We start from the raw sequence: 19242 nt of genomic DNA on the forward strand, positions 1-19242 counted from the left end.
GATCCTAAACACACCTCAAAATCCACAGTGGATTACATCAGGAGGCGTAAACTGAAGGTTTTGCCATGGCCTTCACAATGTCCTGACCTCAACATAATTGAAAATCTATGGATAGACCTTAAAAGAGCAGTACGTGACTGACCAGAAATCTTTTGACCAGAAAGAAGACTTTTGGAAGGAAGAATGGGCGAAGATACTTCAGACAAAGGGGGCAGTACAAGGTATTATCTCTGGTGGGTGCCCAAAGTTTTGCAGACGCTATTTTTTTGTTTTCTGTTATTTTGAAAGTGTAAATGATGGATATAAAATCTAAATCTTTGTGACATATTATATGAATGTCTAATCTGTTATTTGATGCCTTTTGGAGATTTTTCCAACTTTTCTTGGCTTATTTATGCACATTAATACAAATGTTTACCCGGGGTGCCCAAACTTTTGAGCCCCATTGTAGGTGCTCTGAAGGAAAAAACAGACTTCTGCATCTCCTTTTTGGCTCTGTGTTCTGGCTTTAGCAAATCTAGTCGTGACGGGAGACATTGGCCAGAGCTCATTTCGGAGAGAAGGCGTTCCTATTTGCTGCCCTAAAACAATGCCGATGTGCGTTCCATTTTGTTTTGTCCATCTCTGAAATGTCTCAAAACGCAGTATGAAAACAGAACGGTAATTCTCTTTTTTTAAACATTTTGCCATTATGTAAGGGCATCAATATCTCAATCATGATCGGGATGATTAAAATTAATAACTAGTACTCGTACAGGTCACTCTATGATTGAAAGGTCTTTTCCAAGTTCTTGTTTCCCCCAGCTCCATATGCGTTTGTCTTTTATTCAGTTGACTTGATCTTGAAGAAGGCCTGATGGCCGAAAAAGCCAGTTTGCAACACAGTCTACTTCCAGTGATCAGCACTTCACTACGAGTCTTAGTGTGCATTACTTATCTGCATTATAACTTAAAGGTTCAATATATAATATGCTGTATGTACTGTAATAAATACAAAAATGACAACCATGTTTCATCAGATATTAAGGAAACATGCTATATTATATATATATATTATTTAAATACTATCTCCTCTGCCAACAATGCTAATGCCAGTATATTCTCCTTTTGAAATTTCTGTTCCTTGACAGAATGTCTGGTTGTGTTTTGACCTGCGTGTTGTTATCAACTGCCCAGTTTGATAGCCGGTCCGGGTTGCCAGATATACCTGTGAAAACGTAAACCCAGCACACTACAGCTGTAACGTCTAGAGGAGCAGCAGTCCTCCACAGGGACAGGCCTCCACTTGTGTGGCGCTATCAGCTGTGTGTTGATTTATCTGAGCAGGGCAGATTACAGCCAGTGCAATGGGGGTTAGCCAAGAGGATTGGGAGGTAAGCAGACTAGACCTGAGAGAACCAGACAAACCCTCATGCCAAGTGTTGAACTCTGGATTAGCACTTTCTTGGGAGACTCTTACATCACACGACTCAGAGGATCAGGGTCTGATGTCTGCAGAGAAGAGTTGTTTAATCTTAAAGGAGAATTCCAGTCGATTTCAACATTTAGCTCTGTTTTTTTAATTTGTAGCGCTGTCAGTAGCGAGACAAATGAAAACAATCGGTGCTGTCTACACCAAGTTATCCTCCTGCTAGATTTTGCGCCCAACAGGCTTAAACAGGGCAAGTTTTAAAGGTGTTTTTAGCCTCTAAACCTGTTAAAAATGTCATTACCAGTGCCTAGCCATGTGCAGTTATTCCTTCTGAGTGAACACAATGAATTTGACTGCAGTAGATGTGACAGAAAGGCATAAAAGATGTAACAATCGACTAGTCTGGACTTTACCGGAAAACAGGAAATAAACACAACTTTTATGCCTTTCTGTCATATCTACTATAGTCAAATTCATTGTGTTCACTTAGAAGGAATAACTGCTAATGGGTAGGCACTGGTAATGACATTTTGAGCATGTTTATAGGCTAAAAACAAGTTTAAAACTTGCCCTGTTTAACCCTCATGTTGTCCTCGGGTCAAATTTGACCCGTTTTCCATTTTTTTAATCACAAAAAATGGGCCTTCAAAATTAGCGCTGAAAATGTCAACATTAGAAATATCAAATAACTTTGGAAAAAACATTTTAAAAAAGCACCAGCAACATTGAAAATGTGACAAAAATGTCGGAAAAACAATAATGTTTTCATGGTTGATGGGAAGACAACACAAGGGTTAAGCCTGTTTACCAAAAACTAGGTGGGAAAAACTTAGTCGTTAACCGAAATAAAATTAAAAACCAGGCATTACAAAAAAAGATAAATAACTGAAACTGTTATAGACATGTATATACATAGACATGTATAGTGTCCGACTGGAAACCCAGAAATTCCGACGTTCCATGTCAAATTGAACACAACATAGTCCGTGCCCTTGGCCTGGCATCATGGCGGTACTGAAATTCAGAAGAAAGCGGCAGAGACCTATTTGATTATGACTGTCAGATAAAAGTGCCTTGCAAGGTGGTAAAATATGTGGACAATTTATTACAGTGAAAAATACACAAATTTGAAAATACATATGAGAAACGCGCACAAGGAGGCTAACCTAGCTTACCTTAACAATGTAAAGGAGAAAGTCCCCTTTCCCCGAAACAGTACCTTACCCTGGTACAGGGTGTGGATGTATGAGCAGCAGGACAGAGAACACTACAGGAGGGCTTTCACATTTTGCACTTACTGCGGCGTCTTGTGTAGACTGTTGACATATTTGTGCTCATCATATGTACATTGTATGTACTGGTGCTAATGTTGAATACATTTTGTATACATAATTCTAAAATTGTATGATGTTGTTATTTTTACACAATACTTTTTCTGACCTTTTCAGAACCTTGTCCCTGACAAATAACCCATATTACTAAAACTTACTCATTACTAAAAAATTTCAAAACATTTAAAGTAAACTAAACTAGCAAACCACTTTAAAAACTAATTAAAACTAAACTGAATTTGTAAACAAAAAGTGAAAATGAAATAAAAACAAAAACTAATGACAAATTGGGTTTCACATGTTGCTTATATGTTTTTACGTGTGTGAGTGCATGTGTGTATGTTAATGTAATGTAAAGTGATTTAGTTATTGAAGCTGGGGTAGGCAGTTTGTTTTTGGCATCATTGAGCAAAAGATCCATAATAACACATTGTAAGTGTGGTGCTCTGAGGGGAAAAATAGACTTGTGCATCTCCTCTATGTTCTGGCTTAAGCAAATCTAGTCGTGACGGGAGACTTTGACAGGAGACGTGACGGTGTGTTATTTTAAGCCAAGAAGGGGGGGGGGGGGCTGTAAATTGGGAAGAGAGGACTGTGCGTTTGTTTAGCGATTGTTGTCGTAATTCTAAGCCAATAAAATGTGATCAGGGTGGCGAGGAAAGCAAGGTAGCTAAGGATATTGCTATTTTTAGCGGTTCCCACTGTAAATCCAAGCCGAGGAATTGTGTCTGTGCATTGGGTGGAGAATATGGCGAGGTTGTGGTGTTTTCAGTGGTTCCTACGGTAATTCTAAGCCGAGAAAGTGTGTCTGTCATTTGGTTAACTTACAGAGTTCCGCGTGAGCACAGGCTTTTATGACTGTCAAATATGGCCAGTATCTAATGTTAGCTACTTCAATGTGTTAAGTAAAGTGTCTAGCAATATTGCACCTTCAAGCTACCCTTCCAACTGGACCCATGTGGTTCGACCGTCTGACTAACTGAGATACAAACCGACAGACATTTCTATCCTTAAACTGCCTAATTAGGGTAAAGAAAACTAAACAAATGCAAAGTTTATGATCAAGTTAGACAATCATCTTTGCCACTACGAAATGTAGGCTTAAGAATGAAGGTAACCAAGTGTTTGCCAAATGAGCCTATGGGATTTGGGAACACCTTGCTTAACTTTAAAAGCTTAGGCCGGCAGAACCGCTTCCATCATTCAAGAGTGATCTCTAAATGGAGCAGTGGGAGTACACAGCCTCCAACTCACTGTCAGAGGACCACGCTGCTCCTCTTATAAGGATTTGCAGCTTGGATGTGTCCATTTCTGCGTGCGTGCGTGCATGCGTGCGTGCGTGCGTGTGTCTGAAAATCACCTGTGTCAATGATGCCGGGATTGGAGTGAAACCAGGTAGGTAAAACAAGACCGCTGAAGGTAGAGAAGCCAAGGATGAGCAGGTTACGGGATGAGTTAAGATCCACATACTGGAAGAAGAGAGACACAGAGACAAAGTGAGAGAGTAAAAAGGAGAGAGAGAGAGAGAGAGAGAGAGGGAGAGAGGGAGACAGAGAGACTTAATTTCTTCATTTCGCGGTCCACTTTCAGCTGTTTGCTGTCTTTGTTTTGGAACGTCATTAAAATGTGATCCGAAATAATCTGGAACTTCAAAACAGGCCAGATTTCTTTTCTCACATTTATGGTGGTTATGACAGGTCAACTCAGGCCAGCCTAGGGGCAAATCCTGTCTATAAATGTTCTCTGACAGATTACATAAAGTATAAAGAATCAACATTTATCCAGCCCCACTACACAAAATGACCATGGTGCTAAGGGAGGTTGACACAGTTCTGAGTTAGCTCCTGTTCTAGTAGCTTTCAGCTCAAATTTATTTTCTCAATGAATTCATTAGTCATTCTAAAACCCTAAAACTCTTTAAATAAAACCCTAGTTTAAGGTTTCATCATTTTGCAAAGACTGACGGGGGAAAAAAAAAACATTATGGGAAAAACACACTGTCTGGGTGGGACTTTGGCTCTCTATATTAAAGATTCAGTGATAACTTGGCTGACAAGTACAAAATATTTTTGTATTTAGAGTTCCAATTCCTGGCAAATACTCCTAAATACTACCCACCAAAATACTTACAAAAATGTTAACAAAATGACCAACAGTTACATTCTGAAAGCAGAAAACTCAAAAAAGAGCTCAAATATTTTGTAGGATTTAGCATTGTATCTTGTTAGGTTTTCTTCAAATAAATTCCAGGTGTGTCTGTGATGAAAAAGCCTGGGAGATGTGAGATTAATTAAGGAAGACATACGTTCAATACGTGCTGATGATGTGCTTACTGCTTGCCTGTACTAAAAAGTCCTTTATTACTTTTTTTTTACCAGAAAAATGTCCTCACATTTATGATATAGCAAATAATTACACAGTGATAGCACTTCTAGAACTAACATCCAAAGTACAACACCCTTTTTTGATGTTAATAATGTAAAAGATATCTTTGTGGGTTGTTTATACAGGCAACAGTGCTAAAGACCTACCCCAGCACTCCTGCTTTAATCACACAGAGATATCGAGTGCCAGGAAACAGGATCCCAGTTGACCTGAGCTCCCTCGGTTGCCTGCTGCATGGCCTGTTTCACGACTACACTGACGACTTAAAGTGTATCACCAACTTTACGGTGAGTTCCCACCAAACACGAAGTGAGGATTTTGCATGGCCCGATTACTTACAAAGCCAATGCAAAGATCGCAGAAGTCAACCAGGCATACTTCTTGGAGAGATGATGCAATTCATTAAGCTGTGTACGCCTCTGCATGATGTAACAAATCTAGAAATGTTGTGGCTGCTTACAGCTCTAAACCAGTGAACTTGTGCGAGTAACACAAGGCAAATGTTTAAATATGCATGCAGAGATAGAGCAATGTTATCGTATTTCATATCTGATATGTAACAGTAAATTGTTAGAAATTCTTTATTAGGAATAATCCCTTGAGATGTGACATCTCGTTTTCAAGGGGGTCCCTAAGGGCAAAGAAAATATACAGTACATTCACATGTAGACAAGACAATTAACAAAACAGCTTGAGGGGAATAATAATAAAAAAAATAAAATAAAAAAAATAAATAAAAACATACACCCCAAACATACGCACATACTGACAAACAAAAACAAAAACAAAAGCTCTCCATCACACCAAAATCACCCATATCCTTCCCATTCCAACCAAGAGATGATGCAATTCATTAAGCTGTGTACGCCTCTGCATGATGTAACAAATCTAGAAATGTTGTGGCTGCTTACAGCTCTAAACCAGTAAACTTGTGCGAGTAACACAAGGCATATGTTTAAATATGCATGCAGAGATAGAGCAATGTTATCGTATTTCATATCTGATATGTAACAGTAAATGATTTAATTATTTTAAGAAACAGCTGAATACTCACCCTTTTGATTGCAATTTCAGTTTGATATTTATATTCCTGATTTTATATTAGCTTTACTGATTTATATTTCTGTCATGTTGGATTTTTTTTTTTTTTATTATTAATCTGTTTGGTTAGTTTTTAGCACAGCTGCAGTTTTGAACATGTGGTAACGCCTTAAACTACTTAGTTAAGTTTAGGCTACAAAACTACTGAGTTAGGTTTATCATGGTTTGGGTTCAAATTAGTCTGTCGGGTGCCCCGGTGGCTTGGTTGGTGGAGCGGGCGCCCACGTTTGGAGGTTTGTTCCTCGGCGCAGCGGGCCCGGGTTTGACTCCGACCTGCGGCCCTTTGCTCCTTGTCATCCCCCCCTCTCTCCCCTTTCGTGTCTTCATCTGCCCTGTCAAGGTTAAAGGCCGAAAAAGCCCCAAAAATAAAAAAATAAAAAAAATTAGTCTGTCAAATCTGTGACATAGTCATACTTTATGAGCTAAATGTTTTAATACTGGTAGGCATAAAAAGTCAACTTTTGTTTTCCCATGGGACGGCAGCATTCTACAGGGTGAAAGTCCTGTGTTTGAATGGTGATTTTTTAAAACAATTTTTACTAAGCAACTCACTACAATGCTTCCTCTTTTGCTCCCGCCATAATTACTACGGCCACTAGAGGTCGAAGCATGACAACACGTAAATATTTGTCGTACTAAGCTGCTTGTACAATTGACCTATACAGCTGGGTTTTTCTTTTTTTGGTGAGGACGGTCTGGTATTTCAGGTCACTGGGCCAGTGAAAGAGCAGCACCCCTGGAACCAGCTGGACTCTGTATCTAGTTCAAGGGCCCCTTAGCAGGGTGGAAGTTTTGAGTCTCAGGGTCTTCATTTTCAAAGGAAGTGGGGCGAAATTAAATAAAATAATAAAATATGATACAGACTGTTACAATATTGAAATGTGTTTACCTGAAGGTTGGATATCCCCACTGCTGCGATCATTCCAAACATAACGAGGAACATGCCTCCAATGACCGGGTCTGGAATGGTGATAAAAACTGCTCCAAATTTCCCAAAAATCCCCAGGACGATCATCAGAAGGCCGGTCGTCTGGAGGACCAGTCTACTGCCAACCTGGGATAAAATGAACACAGCAACTTGTTATCATTCTCAACATGCCAGCTTTATTTTTTGTACCAGGATGCTGCGTGGGGAAACAACTCTGAGAAGCATGCAGAAATCTTAACAAGGACACTATCAATTTCATCTGCAATGGTTTTAAGGTGGATATAGACGTGAAAAAAAGGCATCAGAAAAAGAGTTTTGGGTCAAGTCTGAATAAGTCATAAAACATTCAGCTGTACCATGGGCTTTTATCTCTGCTATTTATCTGTGGCTCAGTGCTATATATTTTTTACATTCCGATCTAGTGAAATATGCCATAATAATTAATAAATATATGCCAAGTTTCTTACTTCAATGTTAATGTTGTCAGTGTTTGCCAAAAGACTGCAGGCTTCTTTATGGATGCTCTTATCTGTGTGATGCTGATTGTTGCTCATGCAGTTTTATCCAAATGTAGTTTCTCACATTATTTAACATCAGTTTTTCCTTCCTAATTTTGCCAAAATGTGAAGATGATTGTTTATTATTCAACAATATATAGTGGGAGTTTTGCCAATCATAACAATCACAAACTGAATCTAATTTATTGGCATCTACAACATCAAATCACTAAAATGGAACTTTATCTTCAGTCACATGGCAAAAAAGGCAAAAAAGCCCTGTAAAGAAGATGAAATTAAAGCAGTACCTCCTCCAGTTATATTACCGTCATTTAACATGTCAGTCTGCTCAGCATCTCAGAAACTGAGACAAACAACTGCAGTGCACAATCAATAAATCATCCCAAATAATAGGCTTCCCTATAATATCATAGTCATAAGCTCAAGCTAAATCGTATCTGACCCCTCTAACCCTGCTCACTATCTTTCCTCAGGAGCTGATACAGGCCCATGTACAGCCAAAACACTTGAGCTTTAAAGACCATTTCATTCCTCCATGATATTAATGCAATTGTGCTAGTGTATATAACCAATGGTTGTGGGACATGTCACAACATAAGTTTTCATAGGAAATGTAGAATTAGTACTACAAGGAGATAAAGATTATGTTTCTAAGCCAAACACACACACAAAACTGTCCAAACAGTATCACGGAAGATTTGTGTCATGTGGATGCACCAACAGTTTGTTGTCATTACTTACAATTCCTCGAGAGGGCAACAGAAACTATGCACTATAGCTTTTAACGTGATTTTACACCTTTAATATGAACCCTGTGCCATTACAGGAGAGTGCCACCTAGCTGGCAAAGCTCTCAACCAGACATTAAGTACCTATAAATTAACGTTATTTGTGAATTCAGTAAGTCATTAGGTATACCCTCCTTAACCTCCACAAGTGTGAGTAAAGTCTGGTATTAACATGGCAAACACTGATGCCCTCAAACAGGCCAAACAATTGAGAATAACTTATTCACTGCTGTCAAAACCATTTACCTAAATTTTATACATTTGACTTTCCATATTGCAAAGTGCAGAAGAACTGATGGAAGAAGATCACAAAGCATTCTGAAAGGTCACTAAAGTTCACTCAAGTTTTCATTGTAATGTACTGGAACTAAAGCCAGCAGCGGGGATTCTTCCGAGGGAAAGGCCAAGGGGCAGTTAACTATCACAACGCTCTGTGAGACTTAAAATGCGTGAAGTGACAAGCACGGGTATGTCAAGATGCAATTAAATGTTCCTTTCAAAATACCCAAAAGCGGAATCCTACATTGACAGCATTAGGGTTGGAAGTACTGTATGTACTGTGTGTATCTTTCCTGTATGTTTCCACTGTGTATGTTAAAGTTGCAGTGTGAAAATGTGCATGTGATTATACTAGCTTTGGAATTATTCTCATACCATAAGGTTTTGTTTGTAGAAATGATTTTTGTTTTGGTTTTAGTTCATTAATTTCCAATCTGCTTGCCACAAAGTTATTGTTATACGCCAGTACTATTTCACAAAACCTAGATAAGGGATTAAACCAGGGTTCCGGCTTAATTAAGCCTTCACTCCCTTTCACAAAAGCAGAGGCACCTAAGTTACCATGGGGATTTATTCTTTATAGCTAGCCTGCTCCTGACCAGGTTAACAGCCAGAATTTATTAATCCTGAGGCCTTTTTTTGTTCACTCAGCACTGGTTTTACCCTAGTGTTATCAGCCTTTATTGGAATACAACATGTGCATATTGCTGTTCATTTGAGTACTGTTATTTAAAGTTCTGACAATTATTTTTTATAATTATTCATGTGACAGTCATTGTTACTGTTATACTGCTGTATGTAGATTTGTGTATGTAGACTGTTCATATTGTTATTAGAAGTTTGATGAATATATTATGGCAGTTGTTGAAATAACTAGAAAAGGCTGATAAAGTTGCCAAATGTGTTTTAAATGGAGTCTTTTACTAAGGGCAATATATAAAGTACTGTACATGTGTATTTATATAGTGGACCAATGCACCTTAAATTATTTTAGTTTAGAGTAATTATTTTTAATTAATCTGCATTCTTAGCACACAATTTGTGTTGTTCAGTAAACTGGGACTATAATTTGGAAGGATTGTACAATTATAAAAGCCAATCCTAATTGTAAAATCCTCCTTATTATAGTCTTAGTTCAGTTATCCTTTTTAAAACCCCTTTGTCCCAAACGGTGGCCTCCAAACAAAAAACAAAATGTGAAAAATAATGATATAGTGTAGGCTACTGTACATTCATTTAACAACAGGGAGAGTACAGCCCAATGGTTTTTGACCTTATGTTTTGCTGGGGGGAAATAAATGAGGAATATCACTAATACATTCATGTTTACAGTGTGCATTATAATCACCACTTAACTATCTTAATGGTTTCTGGATTTTAGAGTCCAATTTCTTCAGTTTCTTTCTTTTCTACAGTATGTCCATATATATTAGGGAGCAAAGCATAAATTATGTGAAGGAAACTCATCCTCTATTAAAAAAAGAAAAACTGAGAAAATGCATGACCAACTGAATGATAAATATAAAAATATACATTTATGAACTACTGCTCTTAACAAACCATTCAATGAGTCACCTGTCATTTGCAAAAACTAAGTTGTACACTTTGCATTTAAAACAAGCAGTGGAAGTTAATATGACTTAGGTAATTTATATTTTAGCTCATTGAGAGAGAGAGAGAGAGAGAGAGAGAGAGAGAGAGAGATCATATTCTAGCATTGTAAAACATTGATCTTTATGGTAAATTCCTTGACTACCATTATCTTCTGCTTACTTTTAGGGCAAAGAGTACGGTTAATTTGTGCAAATGATTAGTAGACTAATCCTTGAATGGTATGATTATGACGGTTTCAATTCAGAGCAGTGGTCAGTATATATATAAACATTTAGGCTACTTACACATTCAGCCCGCGATCGTCTGCCACGCTTTGGTTTTTACAAATATTGGGTTTTGTGTTATCATACTTGCACAAGAAGCTGCTGCTCACTCTGTATAAAGTATGAACAATGTGTATTTTCCATATTAGCCTCATTGAACGTGTTATCGACCTTGTGGTGTGTTAAGGAAAGCCATGAACGCGCATCTATCTGAAATACTTCAGCCTGGCTCGACCTAGTCGCTCCTCTTCAGCCTGGCTTGGCCTTTTAGAAACACACCAAGAAAAGGCCGCACAGATTACACAGGGTCAAGCCGAAGCTTTATCTGTTATCCTGGATTCATAAATTCTGCTTTTGTGAAACAGCCCCCACATGATGCAAACATAAGGGATTTACACATCTGACACAAAGTGATGTTGAACTGCACTTAGTTAGATTTTTTTTTTACTCTGTGGCTTTGACTAAAATGATTGTGAGCAATGTAAAAAGGGTTCATTTGTAGGGACATGCCCATAGAGAATTATCACTACCTCTGCAGCTTTACACAAATTGTAGCCTCTTTTAACCCATTATTTTGGATTTACATACCATTTGCTTAATGGTTCACACTCAGTGCTCTCTTCAGCCTCATTTCCAACAGCAGCAAGAAGCTACTCCACCAAGAGTACTCTACCGTCCCAGCATCAGATTGTCCGCAGACAAAGAAACTAACAGGTAATTGAAGTGGAATATTTAGAAATAGCTGGATGTGTTCTTGGTGGAGACAAAAATAAAGATAGATAAATCCAAATAAATCCTTATGTAGCTTTTCTAGATGATGTAGAAATAATCAATTGTTTGCTAAAATTTTATTTAGCAAGAGTCCTAAAACACTACGTTGCATACCTTGGTGATGCCCAGTGCAGCAATGTTCTGGCTGTAGGAGGTGGTTCCGTTTCCAGTTCCCCACAGCGCAGCCAGGATGCAGCCGATGCCTTCCACGGCAATACCTCGGTTTATGGCGTGAGTCGGTGGAGGAGGGGCGCCAGACAAGCGAGCACAAGCGTAGTAGTCACCGATTGATTCCATGGTCGATGCCAAGACGCCTGCCATCATACCCAACACTGAAGACACACTCACTGTGGGCATACCCCATTGACCTGTGTGTTTAGAAAAGGCATACTTTAATGTCCATACAGGTAGCTACTAGGTCTGCTCTATTATGGGGAAAAAATTACAATCACAATTATTTTGGTCAATTTTGAAATCAGGATTATTTAACACGATTACACCTTGACTTTTGGAAAGATGTTGGATTTATTGAACTTAAAAAACGGTGAAACAGTTAAACAAATCCACAGTGAAAACACCTTGAACTGAAGTTCTTTAATTCCCCTTAGAAAAAGTAATATAAAAATATATATTCAAATGTTTAAATAGCATTAAATAATGAACACAAAATGAGATTCACCATTGTAGTGCACTTTCAAAATCTCTTGAAAACCAGTAATACATAAGATGCAAATAAACTAAAATAATAAATAAATTGGATAAACTAAATTGGCTGATGGAAAGGTCTTAAACATGTATTGAGCATGTAACAAACATTTGCTTTTCTTGATTACATTGTTTTTGTGATCGATAAAATCAATCGTTAAAATCAAAATAGAATTAACTGCAACCATACACGTAACTGGATTACTGCCAACATCCTTCAAAAATTTCATAAGCTAAATCCAGCTCTGGTTGACATTACCTGAAGGTTGCATATTTCATTTTAATTGGGGTAATGGCTGCTACCAGATGACCTGAGAGGCCAAAAATGTCCATATGTCAACAGACAAACCATTCCTCCTAAACCATCAAAAGTATTTATGGACAAGATACAGCAATACAAAACATCTGCCAGACCAAAGGTTTACATGACGCCATGTCCACTTTACTGAATCTGTTACATAAACATCTAGACAAAAACCTTTTGTGATTTTTCCTCATATAAATAACTCAACAGGTGAATGTGAGATGCTAATAATCTGATACATATGGATAATGCCCTCATTGGACCCTCAGCACAAACTAAAGAAATGCAAATTTTCAGTTTAGAAAACATTTTTTATCTCCACATGCCATGGGAAGTCAAACTATCTTTGCTTCTGGCTCAAATACAGTATATGGGTGGGATGCCACTGGGGGGGCCTGTCCTTGTTGCTGTATGTGGTGATTCCTGCTAGTGGTTACAGGCTTACAGTTTATCTTTTAGGTAATTTACCACCCCACGGAAACATTTACGCAACAAAGTTCATGCAATGTTTTTAGCCAGATTCCATTTGTTGGCATAAAAGACGTGACATAATTACATATTATTACATTTATTCAGCATTTGAGTTACTGTGTCTTCTTGGCAATGAATTGTTAACTTTCCACACGAGATCGTAGTAACATGCAGAAATTCCAATGACTCAGGGACATCATAGTCATTTAAACACCAAACATCCCTGCTCTCTTTGTTGCTTAGTTTTTTAATTTTTATCTTACATTACGTTAAAAGAAGCAGGAGCAGCCACGGCAGGATCCCGTTCTATATGATAAATATGCATTCATCAGCAATTATTGCAGCCTATTTTTATGATATGTAAAAACCTTTACACCTAAATTAACAAAAATGTATATAATAAAAGTTGAAATGCACAAATGTTTCCAAACGGTTCACTCCTTATATTAATTATATTTAATAGAGGTATTTTAGCTCTTGGCATGTTGTTTTATCAGTTGGACAGTTTATTCCTCAGAAAAAATTTGATTAGTGACCTTAAAAAAATCTCAGGGAACTTCTAAAACATGCTTCTTTCATACCCATTTCCTACAGGTTCTTTTATCAAAACATATTTTTCAGGTCTTTACATCCAAAATAAACTATTGTCTCAACTGTAATTACAATCTTAGGTGCTGAAATGTAAACTTAATTCCACCCATGTGTACATGTAATGGAAAGTCCTTGAAAAACCCAGCTGGCATGTCTTTTTTATATTCCTCTGCACTTTGTTGTATGCATTTTGTAAATTGCTGTGGTCCTATGGTGTGAATATTTCTTATTGTCCAGATAAAATATCTGTGATGTGGGGGGGATGTGTTGAATCATGTGTATTGTGTAATACTGACATGCTGATGTTTTTCTTCCGTGTTGTCTTTTGTGCATGTCACTGCAGGAACAATTTTCACTTGGAAATTGCAATGTTATTGTCACGATTCTGCAGGAGGACCCAAATGCAAGACTCTTCCGGGCAGAAGTTCAAACAAACATGCTTTTTTCTGACTCTACAACTTTCACCTACAAACAAATAGGATTCTCACGGGACAAACAGAGAGACAAACTGACAAAGGACAGAATATACTTAGGAGTAGAAATACACAGACCAATTAAAAGGAAGACAGGGGACTAGACAAAACCATAGACAGGTAACCACAGAGCGCATGGGAAACTGAAACAAGCACAACCCCCCCCCACCTGACGCCTCCTGGCGTTCTTTAAAAGACCAACCCGGGTGGATAGAGGGGTCTGAAAGGCGGGACTGGAACAGGCAGACAGGAACAGAAAGGCAGAAGGCACAAGCAGATAGATACTGGACAGACTCCGCAGACAGGACAGACTCCGCAGACAAGAGCAGACTCCGCAGACAGGAGCAGACTCGGCTGGCCAACGCTTAGAGCCACATCTCTTTTTGAAGGGAGGCTTGAGGGCAAGCCTAGTTCCCCAGAATGGCGATGTCTCAGGATAAGGGAAGATGGGGTCTCGCAGGGAACTGGCTGGCTGGCATTGTGAAATGGAATTCACAGGCTTGTGAAAGGCAGACTGGAATGCAACTGGTTGAAGATGGAGCAGGCCCAGTCTGACCACATGGGGACTTGACTGGGGACTAGACAACTCAGAAGTAGACTCACAGACCAGACCAGGGAAGCAATGAGGATGGCTGACAGGCCCAAAAGCAGAACTCCCCTGGGAGTCACTGGGAGAAAGGAGGTTCTGCCGGCTAACGTAGCCATTTCCAGAACCACAAGTTCTGGTCGGTTTGTACTGTCACGATTGTGTCACGATTCAGCAGGAGGACCCAAATGCAAGACTCTTCCAGGCAAAAGTTCAGACAAACCTGCTTTATACTGGCTCTACAACTTACAAACATGGGAAACAGCAACAAGCACAAAACACAACACAACACCATATACAAAATGGCCACCAGAGTGGCAGAAAGGCAGTCACAGCAGGATCCTGACAGTTATTCTAATCTCACCATACGTATATTTGACAATTATGTTCATAAACCCAGAACCAGTATCAGTTGATAACTGATACTGGTTCTACCAGTTATCAACAGGTGAAGGTGTCAAAAATTAAAAAACAACCACCTTAAAACATTAAAAATGACCTAAGCACATGTGTCATCATCTTGGGTCGATAATGCCAATATTCCAGGGCCTTTCAAAGGCATGCAAAAACATACACTCCCACATTTTAAGACACACATGAATAGAAATACATGGCTTCTTATTCATAAATCTCTCATTTTGTCTCTATCTAGCCAGGGTGTGTGGTCTAGATGCCAGACAAAAATAGAATTCATTTTTTTACAATTTTGTTACATTTGCAAAAGCTGAAATGGCATCCCAAAATACAAGTACAGAAAGTGTTGTGGAAGAGGATTTTTATATTTTGCAGTGTTTCAGTCTACCTGGATATTCAGCCGTATTTATTTGAGCCAAGGCATATGGCTGTAAACCTGCAGCGAGACAGGCCGAGGCTGAGGCTGTAGAAGGGAGGATATTGTTGGATGCAGGGAGCCTCAAGAACCTGAGCTGCCAAATTCAAATGACTGGGGGTGCCTTTGCTCAAATTGCCTTCTGATGCCAACAGAATCATTCTGCTGCAATGAATGTCAGTGGGCTGTTTTTGTTAGATGCTGTCTCTAATGCCAATCCCGAGAGAACCTGTGTGTGCGTTGCTACGTTTAAAAGTTTTACTCCTCAGTTGGACACAGATGGGCTGGAGACTTTATTCAGGATCCAGAAGAAAAACTGGCAAAGACAACGAAGACCAGCTGGGTCGACAGGGCAGAAGATAAATGAAAATGTGTGTCACAGACTATAGACACATTTTGCTCTGGGTGATGGCCGCTTTTGTTTCTGAAGACAAGACTGTATACACTGCCTTATCTTAAAAAACTCTAAAATCTTAGGAAAGTTACATACAATATTGGGAGATTTGGTTATTATATATATATATAAAAAGGTTATTCAAAGTCCCATCTGTTCTTCTGTACTTGAAGTCTCCAAGGAGGCTTTTCTTACAACCTTATCTTACAACCTCATCATTTAGACATACGCCATATTGAAGGCAAGGAAAATGTGGTAGCAAATGCACTGTCACGTACACCACTGTCATAAGGTTTTGTTAAAACTGCCTATCATTTCTTTTATTTCTTCCTTGGATTAAAGGCCATTGGGTCATGTAGTAGATCAGTCACTCTCGCTACCTCCCCCCCTCCTCAAGATTGCTTCGTTTGTTTGGACTTTGGTTGAGTTACTTTTGCTTTCTTCTATTATACATCGCTACAACTTCACACATACATAAACTACACACATTACTGATAAACTAATAGCATGTTTAACTCAGATTTTTTGTAATTATTAAGTTCCCAATAAGGGAAATGCTGATTGAATTTAAGTTGGGCCTATATTGTAAAAATGGAGTAGTGAAGCTGTAAAGTGCTGCTAGCTGTTTCCGTCTCGGTTCACGCTGTTTGGGACTGCGGAGCCTCCCTGCTTTACTTTTATTACCTGCATAGTATAGGGGCAACTCGGCTACACTATGATTTGGCTGGTCATCAGCAGCTTGTGCCTAATGCATCCTGGTACATGTACGTAGAACATGTAATGTAGAATGCTGGCACAGTTCTGCGAGCAGGAGAACTCTTTTCTCAGGCAATATAACACACACTGAAGAATGTATTGCTTAAATTGACTATAATCAACAAACTGATTGGACATCCAAATAAAAGGCAAATCTTCCCTTTGATACCACCATGCTAGAAGAGTAGAATGGGTTGGGTTCATATTTGGATAACAAAGTGAAACCAGCTGACTTTTATGTTTCTATTCTGTTAATTAATTGATACCCATTCATGAACACTGAATAATACAATATCCTGCCAAAAACATTGCGTACAGACATTTTTCCAATTTGTTAACAGGGAACGTGCTGCTATCATAATTATTAAAATGAATCTCATATCATTAAAAAAACATTAAGTTTATGCTTTCCATTGGCACAGTTGTTCCTATTATAATTTTAGATTGTTTTCTGGCAATAATAGGGATTACAGGAACTGAGTTAATGTACCGTCTGCAAACAGCAGGGGCCATGTGCAAATAATCAAAGAGTCATGAAACTGACTTTGCCGTTAACATTAGCAACAAGAAACTGACACCAAACTGACCCTGCGTGAGTGTTCCAATGTCACAAATCTATACATTGTTTTTGACACACATATGCATTTAATAGATAGCTGAACAAAAAATACGTTGTAAGAAACAATATATCTATGTCACTGTTGTAAGATAACAACCATGAACTGCTAAAATGATGCTCATGAGTGGTTTTGAAAATCAGTCCAAAGGTTGTAGAATTTTATTATAGCAGCACATGTTCTTTGAAACTAACTAACACATGATCCACATGGAAATCCTGCATGTGTTGGTACCAGTTCAACTTCAAGCTGTAGCCAACTGACTGTCAGGAGGCTTCCTGTTCCACAGCAGTTATAAAAAATCGTATCATTTTATTGGTCATCATTTTGAAGATCATCATCATCGTCATCATCCCATTTTAGACACTCACTTATCAGGAGAATAAGCAATTAAAGCAAACACTGATAATTTTAATTCACTCCAAGAGATTCAGCAACAGTTTGGCGGATGATGAAAGAGCAGTTGTGCAACCCACAGAATGTTGTCTTTTTGCATTTGGTTTGGATGTTTGCCAAAGATGAAATTATAAAAAAAGCTGACGGGCAAGTTGAATAAATTAAAGGAACCACAATACTCGGCAGTTTTAAACAACGGTTTGTCTTTGACATTTATTACAGCAATAATTGACAGATTGTTTGTTAGGGCCACAACTAACTGCTTACCAATAAAAAAGGAGTTGGCAAACAACTCACCCTTCGTAGTTACCATGTGTGTTGTTCCTACTACTCCTAAACTCACGCTCTCGGAAATATACCTTAAGGTTTAAATGTCAGTATACAGCATAGAAAATGTGTTAAAGTATTCAATTCATTCACTTACCAGGGTAAGGCACATGGATCCAAGGGGAGTTTGCCACAGCATCCAGACTGATGTCGGTCCTGGCTGAGAAGCCATACTCATTGGACTTTGAAGGAAAGACGTCAAAGATGGTCAGTAAGAAGCAGACCAGCCAGGCGCCACACATCCCGAACAAAGCCTAGAATGTGTGATCAGAATCAGGGCGTCACATGAAGTTAAACCAACATTAAATCAAAACATTACTGAAGGCCCAAAAAGCATGTTTTAAAGACAAAAAGCTTTAAAGTGCTCATATTATGCTCATTTTCAGGTTCATAATTGTATTTAGAGGTTATATCACAATAGGTTTACATGGAAGTAAAGGCTGGACTACAATAAAGCTGTTTGGATCAGTTGGTAAACTGTTTTCTGTTGGATATGGTAAGTCCCTTTGGGGTGGACTTTGGGCTTTTTCACATTGTAAATCTATTACATGCACAAAAAAGATAAAAAATAATATAACACAATAAAGGAAATGGAAAAAGCCAAAAAGCATAATATTAACACTTTAAAGCTATTAAGTAAAGTATTAAACTCAACTATATGCCTAGCCTCATGTTGCCAAAATTACCTGCTTGTTGTTTTACTTTTATCACAAATATTCAATTTGAGCCTGAATATGTCTTCATACAACACGCCTCGGGTACAGTACTGCACTTCTGATTTGGTACAGCGATAAATTGGGAGGAAAGAGTGGTGCAAAACAATGCTTTTACCATTTGCAAAGTTTTCCTAGAAAAGTCAAACAGTAGCTTAAAAGGTCCCATGGCATAAAAAATTCACTTTGAGTTTTTTTTAACATTAATATGAGCTCCCCAGGGTACAAGCGGCCGAAATGGGTTTCCTCAGGAGGGGGGCTGGCATCTCCCTTGATATACGGGTGAGAAGCTCAGTCCTCGAGAGGAGCTCGGAGTAGAGCCACTGCTCCTTCGCGTCGAAAGGAGCCAGTTGAGGTGGGTTCGGCATCTGGTAGGATGCCTCCTGGGCGCCTCCCCAGGGAGGTGTTCCAGGCACGTCCAGCTGGAGGAGGCCTCGGGAAGACCAGACTAGGTGGGAGAGATTATATCTCCAACCTGGCCTGGGAACGCCTCGGGATCCCCCAGTCGGAGCTGGTTGATGTGCTCGGGAAAGGGAATGTTTGGGGTCCCCTCTGGACTGCGCCCCCGCGACCCGATACCGGATAAGCGGATGAAGATGGATAGATGGATGAGCTCCCCAGCCTGCTTATGGTCCTCCATTGGCTAGAAATGGCAATAGGTGTAAACCGAGCCCTGGGTATCCTGCTCTGC

The 19242-nt window shown here is 39.0% G+C and overlaps 1 protein-coding gene across 1 annotated transcript in view; it reads right to left on the reverse strand.

Annotated features, from left to right (window-relative positions):
- si:dkey-106n21.1 (solute carrier family 23 member 2) overlaps positions 1–19242 on the reverse strand; it is a 58453-nt gene that overhangs the window by 3826 nt on the left and 35385 nt on the right. The window contains exons 7-10 of the mRNA XM_032522932.1: positions 17936–18092; positions 11504–11757; positions 7118–7282; positions 4103–4211 (exon numbers count right to left, since the gene is read on the reverse strand). Of these exons, the coding sequence (XP_032378823.1) occupies positions 4103–4211; positions 7118–7282; positions 11504–11757; positions 17936–18092 (685 nt within the window). The remainder of the gene's footprint in view (positions 1–4102; positions 4212–7117; positions 7283–11503; positions 11758–17935; positions 18093–19242) is intronic.

The sequence above is a fragment of the Etheostoma spectabile genome, chromosome 8 (assembly GCF_008692095.1).
Source record: "Etheostoma spectabile isolate EspeVRDwgs_2016 chromosome 8, UIUC_Espe_1.0, whole genome shotgun sequence".
Taxonomy (NCBI): domain Eukaryota; kingdom Metazoa; phylum Chordata; class Actinopteri; order Perciformes; family Percidae; genus Etheostoma; species Etheostoma spectabile.